Source organism: Camelina sativa, chromosome 9 (genome assembly GCF_000633955.1).
Source record: "Camelina sativa cultivar DH55 chromosome 9, Cs, whole genome shotgun sequence".
Lineage (NCBI taxonomy): Eukaryota > Viridiplantae > Streptophyta > Magnoliopsida > Brassicales > Brassicaceae > Camelina > Camelina sativa.
Genome location: NC_025693.1, coordinates 30,764,099 through 30,781,557, shown reverse-complemented (window position 1 = coordinate 30,781,557; position 17,459 = coordinate 30,764,099). Strand labels below are relative to the sequence as shown.

General features: G+C 35.5%; 4 protein-coding genes across 5 annotated transcripts; 1 reads left to right on the top strand and 3 right to left on the bottom strand.

The window, feature by feature from the left end:
- On the bottom strand, positions 2,030-2,898 carry LOC104713307 (RING-H2 finger protein ATL8-like). The gene has a single exon (XM_010430399.2). It carries the CDS (start codon positions 2,780-2,782, stop codon positions 2,222-2,224), a length of 561 nt encoding a protein of 186 aa, XP_010428701.1. The 5' UTR covers positions 2,783-2,898; the 3' UTR covers positions 2,030-2,221.
- On the bottom strand, positions 9,146-10,982 carry LOC104713306 (outer envelope pore protein 21B, chloroplastic). The gene is made up of 5 exons (XM_010430398.1): positions 10,783-10,982; positions 10,036-10,110; positions 9,781-9,933; positions 9,581-9,679; positions 9,146-9,341 (listed from the first exon to the last, which is right to left on the bottom strand). The coding sequence occupies exons 1-5, from the start codon at positions 10,873-10,875 to the stop codon at positions 9,258-9,260; spliced, it is 504 nt and encodes a 167-aa protein (XP_010428700.1). The 5' UTR covers positions 10,876-10,982; the 3' UTR covers positions 9,146-9,257.
- Positions 11,168-14,253, top strand: LOC109124731 (dolichyl-diphosphooligosaccharide--protein glycosyltransferase subunit 1A). The gene is made up of 10 exons (XM_010430395.2): positions 11,168-11,320; positions 11,555-11,599; positions 11,690-12,303; positions 12,388-12,535; positions 12,621-12,797; positions 12,987-13,055; positions 13,155-13,244; positions 13,330-13,488; positions 13,591-13,815; positions 13,904-14,253. Exons 1-10 carry the CDS (start codon positions 11,216-11,218, stop codon positions 14,093-14,095), a joined length of 1,824 nt encoding a protein of 607 aa, XP_010428697.1. The 5' UTR covers positions 11,168-11,215; the 3' UTR covers positions 14,096-14,253.
- Positions 14,106-17,443, bottom strand: LOC104713304 (U-box domain-containing protein 43-like). 2 transcript variants are annotated; one of them, XM_010430396.2, is made up of 5 exons: positions 17,174-17,443; positions 16,363-16,965; positions 15,971-16,280; positions 14,298-15,857; positions 14,106-14,217 (listed from the first exon to the last, which is right to left on the bottom strand). In XM_010430396.2, the coding sequence occupies exons 2-5, from the start codon at positions 16,903-16,905 to the stop codon at positions 14,126-14,128; spliced, it is 2,505 nt and encodes an 834-aa protein (XP_010428698.1). In that variant the 5' UTR covers positions 16,906-16,965; positions 17,174-17,443; the 3' UTR covers positions 14,106-14,125. The 2 variants fall into 2 exon arrangements, with proteins under 2 accessions (XP_010428698.1, XP_010428699.1); XM_010430397.2 differs by having other exon boundaries at positions 16,363-16,923.

Sequence of the window (17,459 nt, the reverse complement as noted above, 5' to 3'; positions counted from 1 at the left end):
TTTAGAACCTTCATATATTGTCAACCGATGGTGGTTATATTTAACTGTAACACCACTAGCGTAGGGAATAAAGCATTCATAGTAATAACAAAATGATAATGTAGCTAACTACTAATGTGGGAATCTTCGGCCTGATTGGGAATTTTGGTCCATCATTTCTCAATGAGAATTTTTCGTTCCTCCTTTTAACAAACAAAAAGCATGTCTTCACTTTCTACTTCTGACTCCTTCGTTGTGATTCAATCAATAGAAATAAATACCCCTTACTATTTAATATGAGAAAGTATTAGAATGTAGTAATATGATTAGAGTTAGAGATCCCGAAGCAATATAATGCCACCATCTATTGATGGAGATAAGGGACAAACGGACAAGGGATATGTAATATATAGATCATGCACATGCACGTACAATATACAACGAAAGAATAATATTGCTTTTTTTAAAAGACGTATAAATAGTTCAGTTATTACAACAACAACAATAAAAACAGTATCAATCGCTTTTAATTTGAGTATGAAATACCATTTTTGTAGATTCAACATCAGTCAATTTTGTGTACATGTTTTATAGTATGAAAACTGAAATCATTGGTCCTGCAATCACATATGAAATTTCATAAGGTTCAACTTTAATGTCTTCATCAATAGAGTATTATATTATGCATTATTAATGGTTGGAGATTCAACGTATTTGGGTTGATGGTAAAAGCTTGCTTTCAGCTTGAAATTTTCAATGATGGAGCATTAGTGCGTTACTACCATTACGAGCTATATCATCAAAACTATGTTAGTTAGAGGAAATAATTGATGGATATTTTTGTGATAAAATGCTATATTCAATGTCAATTATGCAATTTAGTTTATGTCATTTTAAACTATACTAGCACTTAGCACATGGACGCACTTTCCATAGTGGACAAACTCGTGATGAATGATGATAGCTCGCGATGGTGGACCATATCTTTATTTGTACGTGTTTTACTCAATGGCTACACGAAAAAAGGATAAATAATCAATATAATCAGTTGTTTTTCGTCTGTGTAATTATCTACATCTTGACTAATTTATTATTAAACTACGTTCTACTTGTAATATTTCGCACTTTAGTTGTACCCTAAGATTTTGGCGATCTTTTGTTAGGTCAATGTTCGAAGACAAAATAAGATCATCTTCATGGTCATTTTCGAAGTTCTAATAATTTAAAGTCTCGTTTCATGTTTTAGTGGGATACAGGCTCGTGCTCCCAATATTTATAAAAATACTTTTAACAGAAAACATGAACAAATTAAATATATTAAAACCCGACAATTAGTTTGCTGCTTTATTAATGGAAAAGGGAAAAAGAGAGAACCCACACAATACACATTACACCATCTGCTCGACGTACACTGGTCCATCTGTCTGCTTTTTTCCCATTTTATATGGAATATTCCATTAGTTAATCGAATTTGTAGCAACGAACGACCAACATTTTAGGTAGACTAAAGTCCCTTTGATGTTTCTATCAAACGTAAATTGTACATAAGTAACATGACATATATTTATTTTTTCATACTCGAAACTTAAATACAGAACTATCACTTTCTATCAAACAAACAAATTTCAGTTTTACAAATTATTTATGAAGAAATGTTAATTTAATTATCGACATGATATTATCAAAGAAGTGCGTGGAGTTGATTCTTATTTATGATATTAAGTAGATTCTTATTGATTTTGGCACGACATAAAACCCTGCATGATGCATCTAAAACTAATATATGTTACCAACATTCACGTAACCATAGGCTAAATCGTAGAGACACAAAATAATGGAATTAAGCACTTGGTATATCGTATATATATACCCAAAAAACACAAAAGGTTAATTTCGGGTAATTTGGATTGTAGCAACGTAGAGATTACATTGTGTGGTCCAACGTCTTAGTTTCAAGAGTTCTTGTAACTATTTCATGGTCTCTAGCTAGTTCACAAACAAGATGTTAATAAAACAAAATCAGTTTCATGTTATGTATAAGGAATATAAAAGAAATAAAGGACTAATTCACTTTCCATTTCGTATAATAAATTTACAATAGATAAAATATATGTACATGCCTGCCGAGTAACTTTATCCTTTAAAAAGATAAGGAACACTTTTTTTAAATATCATATCTTGTTTAATCGAAAACCATTCATGAAAAAAATAAATGGGAAAATGTTTTAAAAAAAAAAAATAATCAAGGTAAGAAGTTATCAGGATCATCTTCACTTTGCTTGATTAGGGTATCAGGTTCGGATCCTGAACTTGAGCTACCGGGTAACCCGCCACATTTATGACACCTGGCAACCACTAAGATTTGACGGCAAGAAGGACAAGAAGAGTGGGATCCAAGCCACGTGTCGATACACAATACGTGGAAACCGTGACCACACTGCGGCAACACCCTGAGCTCGTCTCCGGCTGCGAACTCCGTAAGACAAATCGCGCACTCGACGAGTTTCTCAGCCGGCGGCGAGTCCGGCGAGTAAGTTAGCTTAGGTAACGATCGGAGCACTTTCTTCTTCAAACCTTTGTTGGCTGCAGCTACGGGGGGTTGATGAGTCTGATCCGCTCTGTTTCTGGTGGCCATACGTCGGAGCCAGGCGCAACGTGAGACGGCTATTAAGCCGAGGACGCACGTCAGTGCACAAAGAAGAACCGCGAGGATGAGGACGAGGTCAGGGTTGAAAGCCGGAGCAGCTCCCGCCGGAGATGGAGGACTTGCCTCTTGGAGAAGACGGAAGAGAAGACGCGCCATTGTTGCTAAAGACTTAGAGAGAAAGAGAGAGAGAGAGAGAGAGGGGTTGGTTTGAAAAAATTGAGAGGGATTAGGAGTGTGAGCGTTTTTTAGGGAGGCAAAGAGGACAGGGGATTTATAGTGAGAAAGATCTTTGTTGGGTGTATTTGCTTTTTATATTATAAAGTTTATATTATATCACTTTCGGTTATAAGGTTATTTTCGTGATTTTATTATTGTAATTAGTTCGAAATTTGTTTGGCTTGGTCCTATGACTGATCATGTAAACTCTATGAGTCCTTTTCTTCGATGTTTTGTATGTTAACGTTCTCAAGTTTTTACGGATAGGTCGGCAAGAAAGAAAAATGTTTTACGTATAGATAAATTTTGGGTTAGACGACACACAAGAAAAGGACTTTTGTTTTAAGTACCATCAAAGCTATATATAAAAGTATATATATATATATTAATGTTTATTTTAAATAAAATTTTACGATGTTTCTAGTTATATATAGGAGTTAGGACCATCTCATGTTCCAAGTTACGGGATGTTTATGGTTAACCTAACTCTTTTATACCTAAAAATTAAGCATTGGTTCAATTAAGAAAATATAGGCGTAATAATACAACGGTCTATTTTTTTTTTTTTTGTGTGGATAATAGATTGACAATCAAACGTTCCAATCTAGCTACTGGAAAATGATATATGGTATTTAAATGGGATATTGATAGTTTTGGTGCATTAGAAACATTAAATTTGATGTATGTAATAAAATGGTGCGTGTGGGGCAGACTCATGATGGGAGTGGAAGACTGGAAGAAGCTTTGTGTGTGCGATGCGACCATCAAACACCGAACCACGACATAAGTTGATAACGTATGTTGTGTATCGCTTATCCTAACATTATTTTCTTCTTCGTATTTATTGCCCTAAAAATGATTATTTGTCAGTTTGTCATCCACATCAAGTAATATCAGGCCGAATATGATGTTTGTAGTGGGTTATCTAATAACATAGATTATTACTGATACATTATGGAATTTATGGACCCTTTTTTATAATGAAGTTGTAATTGTAATGAAATGTTGATATATCTGATTTCACAAAGTTGGATCAAATTAAGCAACTCATTCCCTGCACCTTCATGGCTAATAATAACCACTACGATCTGCTTAAATCGATTTAAGATATATATATAGAAGATACTTTAATTTTAACTGTGTTTGGAATTTGAGTATATATCTTCTAAGATTTTATGTGAGTTTCAGTTTATGATCTTTTGAGTTATTACAAAAAAAAAAAACAAAAGGTTGGAATATTCATTCCATTGGTAGATCCTACATTTTACACTCATAATTTTTATGACTCAATACTTAAGAAATACTAGTAGTGTTAGCTACTAGAGTACTAGCTCTATCCTAAACATATACTGGGTTGTTTTATATTCGAATATTTTAAGTTTTTGTTTCACTGGATGATGCATACGTTAAAAGAACCTTAATGACGTTTGACCTAGTGGAGAAATGTGATTCTCTACTCTTCGTACTATAATGACCTTTGAAATCACGAAAAGAACATTTTAAATCTATGGCTGCTGGACTATATAATTGGAATAAACAAGATCTATTTGACGATCTTTTTAAAAATGTTATGTTAGGACTTAGGACATACTTATATGATGCTGTAACAATTTTTGAAAACATTAAATTACGAAAGTCGAATTATAACGTACTACGTTTTGATTACTAGTAGTATTATTCATTGCTGGTCCAGGACTTGCATTCAATCAAGCTGACATGGCATGCAATTGGTGTTGGGATAACGGCTAAATTCATTAAGGAAAACTTTTTGATGTTTAGATAAGATCAATCTTAAATATTAATCCTCCTAAATAAAACTTATGAACTTTTTCCTATACATAGGATAAATCTAAGTGGTCTTTTTCTTGTATGTACAATCCCATCTATTTAATAATGACCGTGGGATTGCATCACACATACCACCTATAAAGTAATCCAAGGAAATAATAAAGTAAATTGCAAACTTTTTCAAACTCGAGGTCCTATTTGTCATGTTATATAGACCATGAAAGTATAATATTTTTCTGATCTTATGGCAAAATAAAAATAAAAAGAACATGTTCAACATCTATTTGGAAGAACAGTTTTAATACCAAAAAGTCTTGTACCAAAACGTTTGTGGCTTTGAAAGTCTCAACAATAAATCCAAGTATATTATTTTTGGCTTAATATAGTTTTCTCCAAACACTCTTAGGCCATGAGAATAACGCCTTCACACGGAACGAACAACTGAGCTACCCTACGAAAACAAAGTTAGGGTGCAAACAGAACAAATAGTTTAGAAACATTAATATGATAAAGCAAGTTTCTTAATTACTTTTGGATCAACGATTGCTATAACATATTCTGACGATATATTCATATGAAAAATAATTATGTATTTTCTCCTGGAGAAGTAAATATACTGTTATGAAAGTTATTTGGGTTTTTTATAAACAAAATTATTCATGTGGAAAATAATTACGATTAACTTCTCCTGGCTATAAAGTAAATATAGGTGAAAAGCATATGTGGAGAACAGTCACTTCATCGGCCTAACATGTATAGAGTATGAAACGAAGGTTCATGTGTGTGAACCTTTTGTCCTCTATAGAGATCAAAGTTTGTGTGAAGCATGATAATAACAGCTAACTAAAAAAACATGCGTCAAGACTCGCAAAGATTTGGCAAAGAGCAGAGGGACGCCTGTCCATTTCTTATACATAAACTTTTTCCCTTTAAAATACTTACCACTCAATTTAATGCACTCGGTTTTTTTCTTATATATATATATATAGGTTGTTAATTTAATTTACTAAGAAAATTGTAGATTTAATTTACTAAGAAAATTCTAGTTTTAATTATTAAACAACTGCTGGTTAGATTTAAACGTTGAGTGTTTTGTGCATAAACTTCCCACCATTTGCTTATTGTCGCCTTGTTATGTTATGACTATATATGACATGATTTGCTTGCTGCAAGAGAGTGTATATTGAATGTTAAACACCTCTAAATTGAATCTTCAAAACAATATGATTTTTTTTTTTTTTTTTATCAAAACTAACAATAGCCCTGAATCTTGCATATTCATTTTCTTAATGCACGATATCAAAAAGATAGGTCAAATGTGAGGAGAGGTATAACGTCTGATGGAAGTAAGTTAGCTCTATCTTCGAACACTGTGATGAACTCTGACATCGTGGAGTTAGCCACTGTGAACAAATGTTAAGAGACAACCATTTGTTTATATTACCAGATGTTACTTTAGTGATAACTAATTTTTTTGAGTTTTGACTACCATGTTCTTGCTTTAATGATAATGTAAACAACTAATCTTTGATATTGTTATAAAATATTACTACTCCAGTATTAGTGAGAGGTTAAATTAGAAATGTATCTTTGTTGAAGATAACCGTGGTTGTTAGCTTATTTAACATTCATAAGCGTGGATATATACATTTTGATATAAGCTGTGGGCTCTCTTTTTGTCTTGATCATTACTACTAAATTTTTTTATTGTTGCATGGAAACTAAACGTACTAAATGATTATGAAACAACTAAAAAAAAATGAAAAGTAAGATGAGAAGAATAATAATGGAGTGGTACATGAAACAATGTGTGGTAAGAAAAAAAGAGGAAGAAACGTGTGAAATTATGAGTTTCTAAATAGAGTTAGATGACAAAAAAATTACATATATAAAAAAGAGACTATTTATTAATATTGTTGACTAAATTTCTCTTCTAGTGCACATATCACTTTTCCAGTTTCCATTTTCTCACCACCCACTCTTGCTTTCCGTCACATGCTCGGCAACTTTATTTTGTTTTAATTGGATTAATCCTCGAAAACTATAGACCTTAAAATTACATAAACTTACAAACATCTTTTGGCCAACATTAACTTAAAAACATTAAAACTACAAATATTTATATTGCCATCTTAAACTTTATTAGCGGGTTTATATAATAAGTTTATGACTAAAAAACTGATGCAAAAAAATATCTAAAAATCAAAAAGAATCGACTACTTCAACCGTTCAACGCCTAAAAAATTCATAGCGAATTCGTATAGCGTTGTAGTAGTAATAAACTGCTTTCACCAGTTGATGTAAATTTAGGAGTAACAGTATCATTCTAACTAGTTTTAACTTTTAAGACTTTAGTTTTGAGTTCGTGTAGTTTTGGAATTTCCTATTCTATAATTTTTTTTTTTTTTTTGGAAATGCATGTATTGGTGGAGTTATTATACATATATGCAATAATAATCTGTCTCTGCAGGTCACATGTGAACATGTAAAGCACATTTTACTTTTTATTCTTTTTATATAAACCCTTTCTTGGACCTTACGATTATTATAATATGCATGATCATATAGTGTATATTGAAATATTTGATTATGCGCAAGTGTTTTGCTTTTAATTAGTAGCTTATATACATAGTTACATTACATATCATCGGAGTATGAAAACCTGGAACCAAATTATAGGATTTTAAAGCTAAGAAAACACATCGAACGTGACCAAACTAATTTAATGCCAGCCATGAGATTTTCTCCATTCCTCATTAGTGGCTTAGAGACTACCTAAGGAATTGTTTTCCACGTGATCATATAAAAGCTGACATTTCAATCAAAGAAAGTGTTTGCCTTGTGTTTACTATCTCAAAGCTTCACCAAACATAATTCCAATAAATTTATAAATCAGTCCATCCATTTCTTTTCAATAATTCAAATTTTCCAAACAGTCAAGTTGATAATTATCTAAAGTTCTAAACTAATCGGTTTATTGTTGAGAGTATAGATTCATTGAACAGAGCATTGTTTTTGATATATAAAGTTTAATAATATATACTAGATGGTATATTGGATGATGGGGAACAAGATATATACGCGGCACAATGGAATGACAATGCAACTTTTCACGTTACTGTTACTAAATATCCCACAAATCTACATCATATATATATATATATATATTTTATTTTTTCCTGTTTTGCAAAACAAGATATTTCTTTAGGTATTCTGAAAATTTACTAGAAAATTAGAAATATGATAATGTATAGGTACACTTATGTTTTTTTTGTTAGACTATATACGTTGTTTAATGATTATACCATTTCACTCGAACACCGTTTATTATGATTTAGGAGGTCTTTAGTTTGGTTCGTCTTTCTAGTCAATTTAGGCATTTTAGCTTTCGGATATCACTTTATCATAGAGATAGAATCAAATATTACTATCGCAATGGATATATAAACTTTTTTTTCCTACGTGTAACTAATTGAAAGTTGAAACTGATAATACATTGCTAAAACGACTTATTACCCGACATGATATATATACATACAAAGATGATGTTCTAAAAGACTAAAAAAGTTGATAGAGATGCATGACTAGAAGATAATAACAATTACTTTCCAAAATATCTTTACAGGTTGGGGAAATTAAAAAAGTATTTAACAAAAGATTTGGGATAAAACTTGTCACATCTGCGTGCAATTTTTTTTTTCTTTTTTTATAAACAAAAATAAAACGAAAAAGGACCTCATCACTTAAAGAGTTAGAGAGCTTTTTTTATGTATCAGCCATTCAGCCGCCTCTAACAAAAACATTGAGATATTATAGTTAAATAGTTAAATGTAATGCATAAGAGATCACGTGGATTTGAAGTTAAAGCCATTAACAAAATCTAAACGATAAAATTGGTGACTAGTCTGAGTCTCTTTTTCTTTTACCGTTTGAAAACGATCTTTGATCCTTTTTCAGTTTTCTTTTTTCTTTTCTCGTTTCTGAGTGATGATGATCAGTAAGCAAATCTTGAGCATACCCCATTTTCGGATTCTGAAGATCAACACTTTTGTGTGCGACCTTTTTTTTAACTCTTTGGTACTGATGTTGATGCTCCCAGCAGCATTATTCTCAATTTATCCAAACCAAACCGGTCCGAGATTTTTAGTTGGTTTTTAGGTTTGGGATTGGTTAGTGAATTCATGACAAATTTCTGGTTTGGCATGTTTTGCCCGGTTAAGTTATCACACAGTTCAGGATCAATGGATCTCTGAGGGACCTAGGACTAAGAGTGTTTAAAGTCTCCTCTACTCATAATAAAGTTAAGTAGATACGAACCCTTTTATCCGACATAGGAACATCCACATTTGACTTCAGATCCATCGCACGGTTCAGGATCTGAGGGACCTTGGACTAGGAGTGTTTAAGTCTGTACTCATAATAAAGTTAAGCAAGATACGAACCCTATTATCCAACATAGGAACATCCACATTTGACTTCAGTCAGAGGACGCAAGGAATCAATACAATGGAGAGATGATCTGGAAGATTTCTGAATTTGAATTAATTGGTAGAATTAAAATGTGTTCATCGGGTAGTGTAATCAAATACATTTCTCAGATGATGATGATGATGAAAACTAAACGCAGTTACAGGTCATACCGCAAGTTCCATTTCCCCTTCATGTTTGCGTTGAAAGTCCAGTTATTTTCTCTAATCTGCATATAAGGAACCTGAAAGAAAGAGGTAACACACTGTTTTGATGAATCCAAAAAAAAGCCATTTTCCCAGTTTAACAAAGGAGATGTAAAGCCTAAACATGATGACACATCGGTTTCAAATTAAAAGGTGCTGCTTAAGTATTCATAATAGAGGCCACTACGCAAGTAGATGGTTAAATATAACCAGAAGAGTGAATTTTGGAAGAGACAACATACAACTTTCAGCTGATCAGATACGAGAGAGATGATACCTTTTCAAACATTTCGTAGCCAACTTTGATCCGTACATCTTGATCTTCCTTAAAATTCATAATGTTCCAGGCAAATTCTGCAGCTCCTTTAGGGTTCTTCTGTTGGTAAAAAAACGAGGACAGTTCGGTGAGGTAAAAATCAACAAGCAAAAAAAACATAACTTCAAAGAAAGTTCTTGAGACCAAAAAAGACACCGAACCTGATTCAAGTCTTGATCAAGATCACACCGCCCTTTAATATTAAAGGTTACATGCTTATCAGTTCTCACAGGAAACTCTTTTTTCCCGCGTAGAAGACACCGAAGCTTTTGGCGCTTATCATAATGCAGTCCTACCGCAAGGCCTGTTGAAACCTAAGGGGAAATTTGTAACACTATATTAGTCTACTAATCAACAGTTGGAAACTATTTAGGAGAGAGAAGAGATAGAGGAAACATCAGAAATTGAGATCAAACCTCAGGGAAAAAGTATCTCATCATCCCACAGAAGTAACTCGGGGCCCCAGTTCCAGTATCTAGCTCTCCATGAAGCTATTACCAAACAATAAACAATCAAAGAAAATAAGAAACAGAAATGTGATTGCAAGATAGTAACACAACTTGGCTATAAATGTCAAGATACTGCAGCCAAAGCTAAACAACTATAGCAGAACAAGCAAGCAGGATACGCAACAATGAGAAGTAAATGAATCATGATTCAGGAAAAGCCTGTTCCTTTTGACAATAACCATTATAAAGGAAGTTAACTATCCAGACAAAATCTTATACTTATTCCTCATTCTCAAAAATCCAAAACCCAAACAGCACAATGATGATACAGAGACCCACAAGAACACCAAGAAGAGAGTGAAACAAACAACTCAATTCTAAAAATTGGAACATTTCACTGATTAGCAGCAACTTCACTCAGATTAGGGTTTCATAATAACAACATAAAGAGCTGCTTCAAAATTCAAAACCCGGTGCCTAATCTTATCTTCTTAACCAAAAGGTTGAGACTTTACAGTTCACTTATGCACTTGGAAACACCCAAAAATAAACCCTACATGTAAACAAAATAAACTGAACCCCAACGAACATTCAAGAGACTTTGAGCAATGAGCTCAGAAACTAGTCAAGAATTGAATAGAGCTACTAAAATCCTCTTCCATAGCAAAACAAAATCGAAGGAAAAAAAAAAAAAAAAAAAAAAAGTTCTCACCCCTGTAAATGGGTTCTCGAGTTCACAGGGACCTTCTCTTTGGCATGAATTTTCATAGACCTTGAATTGCAGCTATACCTCAGTGATGTCTCCATTTTCCCTTCTCCCCAAACAAATCTTTGTTTTCTCGAGAAAATCGCCTGGAAACACAAACGCAGAGCCAAAACCAAAACCAAAACCTCACCTAGTTTTCACACAGTACTGTATCATCATCATCCTCTACACCAAGGTTTACCATATTCCAACCAATAACTCACTGCCATGTGTCCTTTAAGCCCATATTTAAGCCCAATATATATGGGCTTAGATAAATAAAATAAGCCTTTTTATTACGGGTTAAACCCGACCCGGGAGTTAACATCCAAGATTTTGTAAATACTCATCATAGGTCCGGGTTCTCCGAGTGAGTGAGCGAGTTCGAATAGTCTGACAAGGATGAAGCAATCAAGTGTCGTCGATCTGTTGCTGCTTCTGCTGACGATCGCTGTACTCGCGACGCCGGCGTTCTCCGATCTGGTTTTATCAAAAGTCGAACGTCGTGTAAGTCTCAATCACTCTCCCCCACACACAATATAACCTTCGATCTGGTTTTTTATGATTCACGAGGTTCCTGATCCAATAGCACGAACTTACATTTGATGATCTGTGCTTAACACTTGGAACCAGTTCTAAAGTTTTAAACTTTTTTTTTTGGTGATCTCGTTAGGATCGGATATAGAATTCTGATATTTTGTAATTTGTTATAGTGATTTCTATTTCGAAATTGTTGTGCAGATCGATGTGACTTCACAGTTTGCTCGTGTTACAAAGACCCTTAAGGTAACTTCCATGAGACTGTGCTTACGAATTCATATGTTGTGTAACTTGTGTTGCCGTATCTAAGCCCTCTTTTTCCAATTTGGTGTTTAGGTCGTTAATCCTGGCTCTGAATCAGTTTCTGAGTTTATGTTGATCTTCCCTAAGTTTCTTGGTAACAATTTGGCATATTTATCGGTGAAAACTAAACGTCCTGTGGCCAATCTCTCTGTTAAAAAAGCTGATCCGAAAGGAATACCGGATTCTATCAGTGTTTACTCAGTTGGATTACCCAAAACACTCAGTAAAGGTGATACTTTGACGCTAGAGGTTGTTGCTACATTCACCAATGTACTTCAGCCATTTCCGGAGAAGATTACTCAGGGTGAGATTCATCTTGTTATGCTCCAAGAAAGCTCACAGTATCTCTCTCCTTACACTGTTGAATCTCAGTCATTGTCTATCAAACTACCCAATGCTAGAATCGAATCTTACAGCAAATTGGAGAATACAAAGCTCCAGGGATCAGAGCTCAAATATGGCCCATACAAGAACCTCTCACCGTTTTCATACTCTCCAATTGTTGTACACTTTGAAAGCAAGGCTGCATTTTCCGTGGCTGAGAAGCTTGTGCGGGAGATAGAAGTGTCTCATTGGGGGAATGTGCAGGTCACTGAGCATTATAATGTTGTTCACCGAGGGGCTCAACTCAAGGGCGAGTTTTCAAGGTTAATACTCTTACTGAAGCTTTAATTGGCTATTCTAACTCACAAATTGGTTGCTTCATCATTCTCTTTATATTCCAACCGCAGGTTAGACTTTCAAGCCAGGCCTAATCCCCGAGGAGCATCTGCCTTTAGGCATTTACTTGCTAGATTACCTCCTAGAGCCCATTCCATTTATTACAGGGATGATATTGGAAATATCTCCACGTCTGAGATGCAAAGTGATTCGAAAAAGGTTGATATTTTGGATTTTGCGAGAATTAGTCTTACAAATATTACTGTTGTATGTGTTTTTCATTTTTTTGCTTGTTTGGTTGCAGACAGAGCTACTAATTGAGCCTAGGTTTCCCTTGTTTGGTGGGTGGAAAACTTTTTTCACGATAGGTTATGGTTTACCTCTTAGTGACTTCTTGTTTGCATCGGAAGGGAAGCGTTTCGTCAACATCTCCTTTGGCTCCCCTATGATTGACCTTGTCACTGAAAAACTAATTGTACAGGTTGGTGTTATAAACTTTCCACTTGAAGTGTTTTCCTTTCGTAGTTTGATTTTCATTAGCTTAGGAATGAGGTAGAAGCAAATTAATCAATGCAGCATGGATTGACCTGTGATACACCGATATTGAGTGACATTGAGTAAAAATTCTACTTGCGTGATGTTTTAGTTGTGTTTTCTTCTTCCATCGTAGGTTGTTTTACCCGAGGGGTCAAAGGATATATCAGTTACCACTCCGTTTGCTGTCAAGCAGTCTCGAGAGGTAACAGAGTCTTGGCTTTATTTGATCATGATATATCATCTGTCTAGTGATTATAAGTCTCCGTGTATTTCACTTCTATAAACTTACTGTTCTTTGCAGATCAAATATTCACACTTAGATATAGCTGGTAGACCAGTTGTTGTTCTCGAAAAAGACAACGTTGTCCTAGATCACAATCAGCATATCCAGGTAATGTAATACGTTAGAAATGCTGTCGTTCTAAATCCACAATATTCCAATGTTTAGTTGATCATGAGATTTGTTTTCTGTACAGGTTTACTATAAGTTCAGCAACATCAATCTACTGAGTGAGCCATTGATGCTGATCTCTGGATTTTTTGTTTTGTTCATCACTTGCATCATATACACACGGGCTGACTTCTCAATCTCCAAGTCCTCTCCTACATATTTAGCCAAACTCCAATGGGATGAGGTACATTGGAGCCTTTTTTTTTCAAGCATATTTTCTGCAATATACTGACATCTTGATTCTCTCAATGGTAAATATCAAAACATGGCTCCTTTTGTTTTTCAGGTCTTAGCAACACTCCAGGAAGTCCAAAGCATCATTCAAAAATGCTTAGCTGCACATGATAAGCTCGAAGCATCGCTGCGTGATCTCTCAAGAACCGGTGACATTCAAACCTGCAAAGCAGCCCGCAAATCCACTGACAGTTTACTGAAAGATCTTTCGAAAGAACTGAAGCCGTTGCAGGGTTTCTTACAGTCTTCCCCATCAGCTTCTCACATATCTCCAAAGGTCCCAAATTTAATTACACCTGTCTCACCTCTCTTAGTCTCTGCGCTGCTTAACAGTCTCTTATGTCAAACATTTTTCATTGATGCAGGTTGAAGAGCTAGTTGTGAAAGAGAAAGAACTTCAAGAGAAGTTGATGGCCAAGCATACCACTGTTGTGGAAGGGTACGAGAAGAAATCATCGGGACGTGATATCGAAAACCGGATCGCTTCTCAGCAGCAAAAGATCATAGCTTTGAGGCAAGAAATTGAAGATCTTCTAGAATTCATTGATGAGATCTAGAAAAGTTAAATGTAGCAAATCTTCTTAAGCTTAAAACCAGACTTTCGAATTCACTCCCATTAGAAAATTTTTGTACCTTAATGAGCAGTGTTTATCAACTTTGGATGACAGCTCAAGTTCCTCTGAGTTTAACAATGAATCAAATTATCTTAAAATCATTTACAAGAATGCATATAGGTCTAACCAATGTTGGAGAATATACCAGAGAAGTTTGGGATCTTATCAATGTGCCTCAAGGCGTTCTCAGCAATCTGTTTTGTCTTAAAATCAGCGTTTTGAAAGGCGTCAATAAGTGCTGCAGTTACGTTTTGTTCTTCTCCGACTTCTCTAGCTATTTCTTCAATTCGTAAGATCCTCTCTACCATCCACACAGCTCTAATCCTCAAATTCTCTGTTTGATTCTCCAAAAGAACGTTTAATATAGGCGTAATCCCGTCTGCTTCATCAATCAATCTCACTCCTTTCTCAACTTCTAAACCGTCTTCTAACAAAGTAGAAAGAGCTGCAAGTGCAGCTCCAACCACCTTCTCATTTTCATGGTCCAATAGATCAACCAACTTATCTACTGCTTGTCCTTCAACGAGACAAAAGCTTTCTCTCACTGAGCATATCCCTTGATGGATCTTGCAGATACCTAGAACAACAGGCGGCTTGCTCAGACATGAAAAGATTGATACACAGTAGTTGGGAGGAGGCAGTTCAGGTATCCTTGTTAGATTCTTGGATTCAAGTGAAAGATTCTCCAAAGCTATTGCAGAAGCCATCTGGATGTTGTCCTGACTGTTGGATTGAAGGAGCTCAAGGAAAAATAAAGTAAGATTGTTCTCACGGCAGAACGAAACGGCTTGAGTCTCCTTGGTGAGTGCAAAGGTGATGCGAGCAAGAATACTAACAAGTCTTTCGAGAAATGTTCTCTCGAACCGGATTCCCCTGATTTCTCCTTGGCGAATACCATTTATCTTGGAGATAATTTTCTCAAAAGCACCATCTTTTAACAATCTCGTCGTCAGAACCAAATCTCTCTCAGGAAGTTCAGCTAAAAGTCCAGCAGCTGCAGCTTGTTCCTCAGTGATGGTTGGTGTATTCTCTAATATGATCGAGACAAGGCTACCAAGCTGTCCAACAGTGCCACGCAACGCATTGGCTAGTTCCTCACTCATGTGTGGGGAAATGTTATGAAGAAGCTTGATAGAAGCTAAACGTAAATCATCATTCTCATGAATCTCAACGAACTGAACCAAGCTAATGATGGCAGCTGAGTTTCTGATAGCAGAAACAACATTAATAACCGAATTAGGACAGCTAGTGAGTCCAACAAGAACCGCCAACAGCTTTCCCTGGATTTCTGGACCAGTGTTGCTAGTTAGTTGTAGTAGATTTTCCACTATCTCCTCTGAAACAAGAGTTTGGTGATCAGGTCCAACAGGAACTTTGTAAAAGTCATAGCCAATGTTCACTATATTTGCAAGAATAGTGGCAGAGACTTCCTTAAGTCGAATTGGAAGCTGGTTTGGCCCAACATAAAACAGGTCTTTGATAAGCGGTGGTAGTATTCCTGTATCGATTAAGACTTTGGCACTCCCCTCAAACGTTGAGATGTTGTTGAGAGCTCGCAAAGCAGCTTCCCGTTGGCGCATGTTGCGAGTTCTCATAAGATCGATAAGAGAAGAACCCACAGTTTGAGCCACAATAACTCTCACCTCGTTATTTAAGGCAAGCTCCCCAAGGTAAGAAGCCATAGAGATTTTTGTTTCAGGTGAACCTGCATATCATATATAGCTATGATTCAGATACCTAACCAACTAAGAGATTCTATGTTTCCATTGTTACAGTTCCATCCCAACCAATCAGAGAAAAATGGTTTGGTAAACTCACCTTCAAGAAGCTTAGCAAGAAGAGGCTGTAGTCTACCATTGGAAGCCATCTCTCGAACATTATCCTCTGATACTTCCAAGTTTGTCAAAGTTCTATCAGCTTTCTCAACAGTTGAAACATTCTCTGAGTTGCTGCTTGTAAGACCAACCAACAATATGATTGCTCCACGAACTGATCCAATCTTCTCGCACAAGGACTCAGATTTGGATAGCTCAAACAAGACAGAAACAGCTGCTTCTCTCCCCTTTGATTGCTCTTGCGCTAGGAACTTGACTATTGTACGCACATTGTCTCCTTCAGCTACTATTGACTGCAACACAACACAACACACTAATAAGTTAACTAACAAAGGGATTAAGAGAAAAACACAGAGAGATAAAACAGAGACAAACCTTGCTCTCATCATCTCCCTCAACAACGACTTGAAGAGTTTGTAAAGCCTTATACCGCACTTCATGACTACTACTCTTTAACATATCAGTAATCAACCGAACGAGCTGAGGGTTGCGCACACGGTGCCTGATCTTACGAATGTTCCTACAAATATCTCGTACGTTCTTCAAAGCCAGCAGAATATTGGTCTCAGCATTTGCCAAGTAGAGTGACTGACGAGCAATATCTAGCTTCAAAGCATCGTTCCTAGCTCTCCACTCTTCGATTGTGTTACGCAAAGCTATACTCGGGCTTAGATCAGTGACACTCAGCTCCTTGGAAGTTATAGGACAAGACAGAGGCTGACCGTTATCGCGGCATTCCTTGAACCATATCTCAATAGCCTCACGCTCAAACGTTTGACCATTCTCTAAAGTGACGGGATCATGCATAACTTGCTTTGTCAATGGACATATAAAAGCTTCGTAGATATTATCAATCCCTGGCTCGAACTGAGAACTGTTATCTGATTGGCTTCCATCCCAACTTCCACTTCCGGCCATATTGATAAATAATTCCTTCTAACAGAAGAAGATGCCCCAACCCAATTACGTAATCAGTAACTGTTGGATTAAAAAGTGCTTAGTATACCAAATTAAGCTAAGTTCCGAGAAGAACAATGATTTAGCTGTTACTTAAATCAAAACTAAAAGCCGAAATTGAACAAATTTTTTTTTTCCAACACAATGATCAAAAATATTACTAAATTTAGAATCGCGGTAAAGAATAATTTTGTTTTTTCTTTCTCACGAGTGTATTAAGCATACGTACCAGTTTCAAACGAAAGAAGCCCTGAAGAATCAAGAAACCGATCTAAACCAAGAACAAAGAAGAACCTTGGTTTCTTCTTTTAGCTTGAGAAATTGAGAAACGACCATGTGGGTAATATACCAAATCTTTTAAGTGGAAAACGTGTGAAATCGAGTTACTTCCATGTACACCACATCAGGTCAACTGCTCATCATTTTCTCAAGCTTGAACCCGACAGAGATGATTTTTTGCCTGAAATCGAGTCAGGGGAAGAAAGATGGGAACTTAAAAAAAAAAAAAAAAAAAA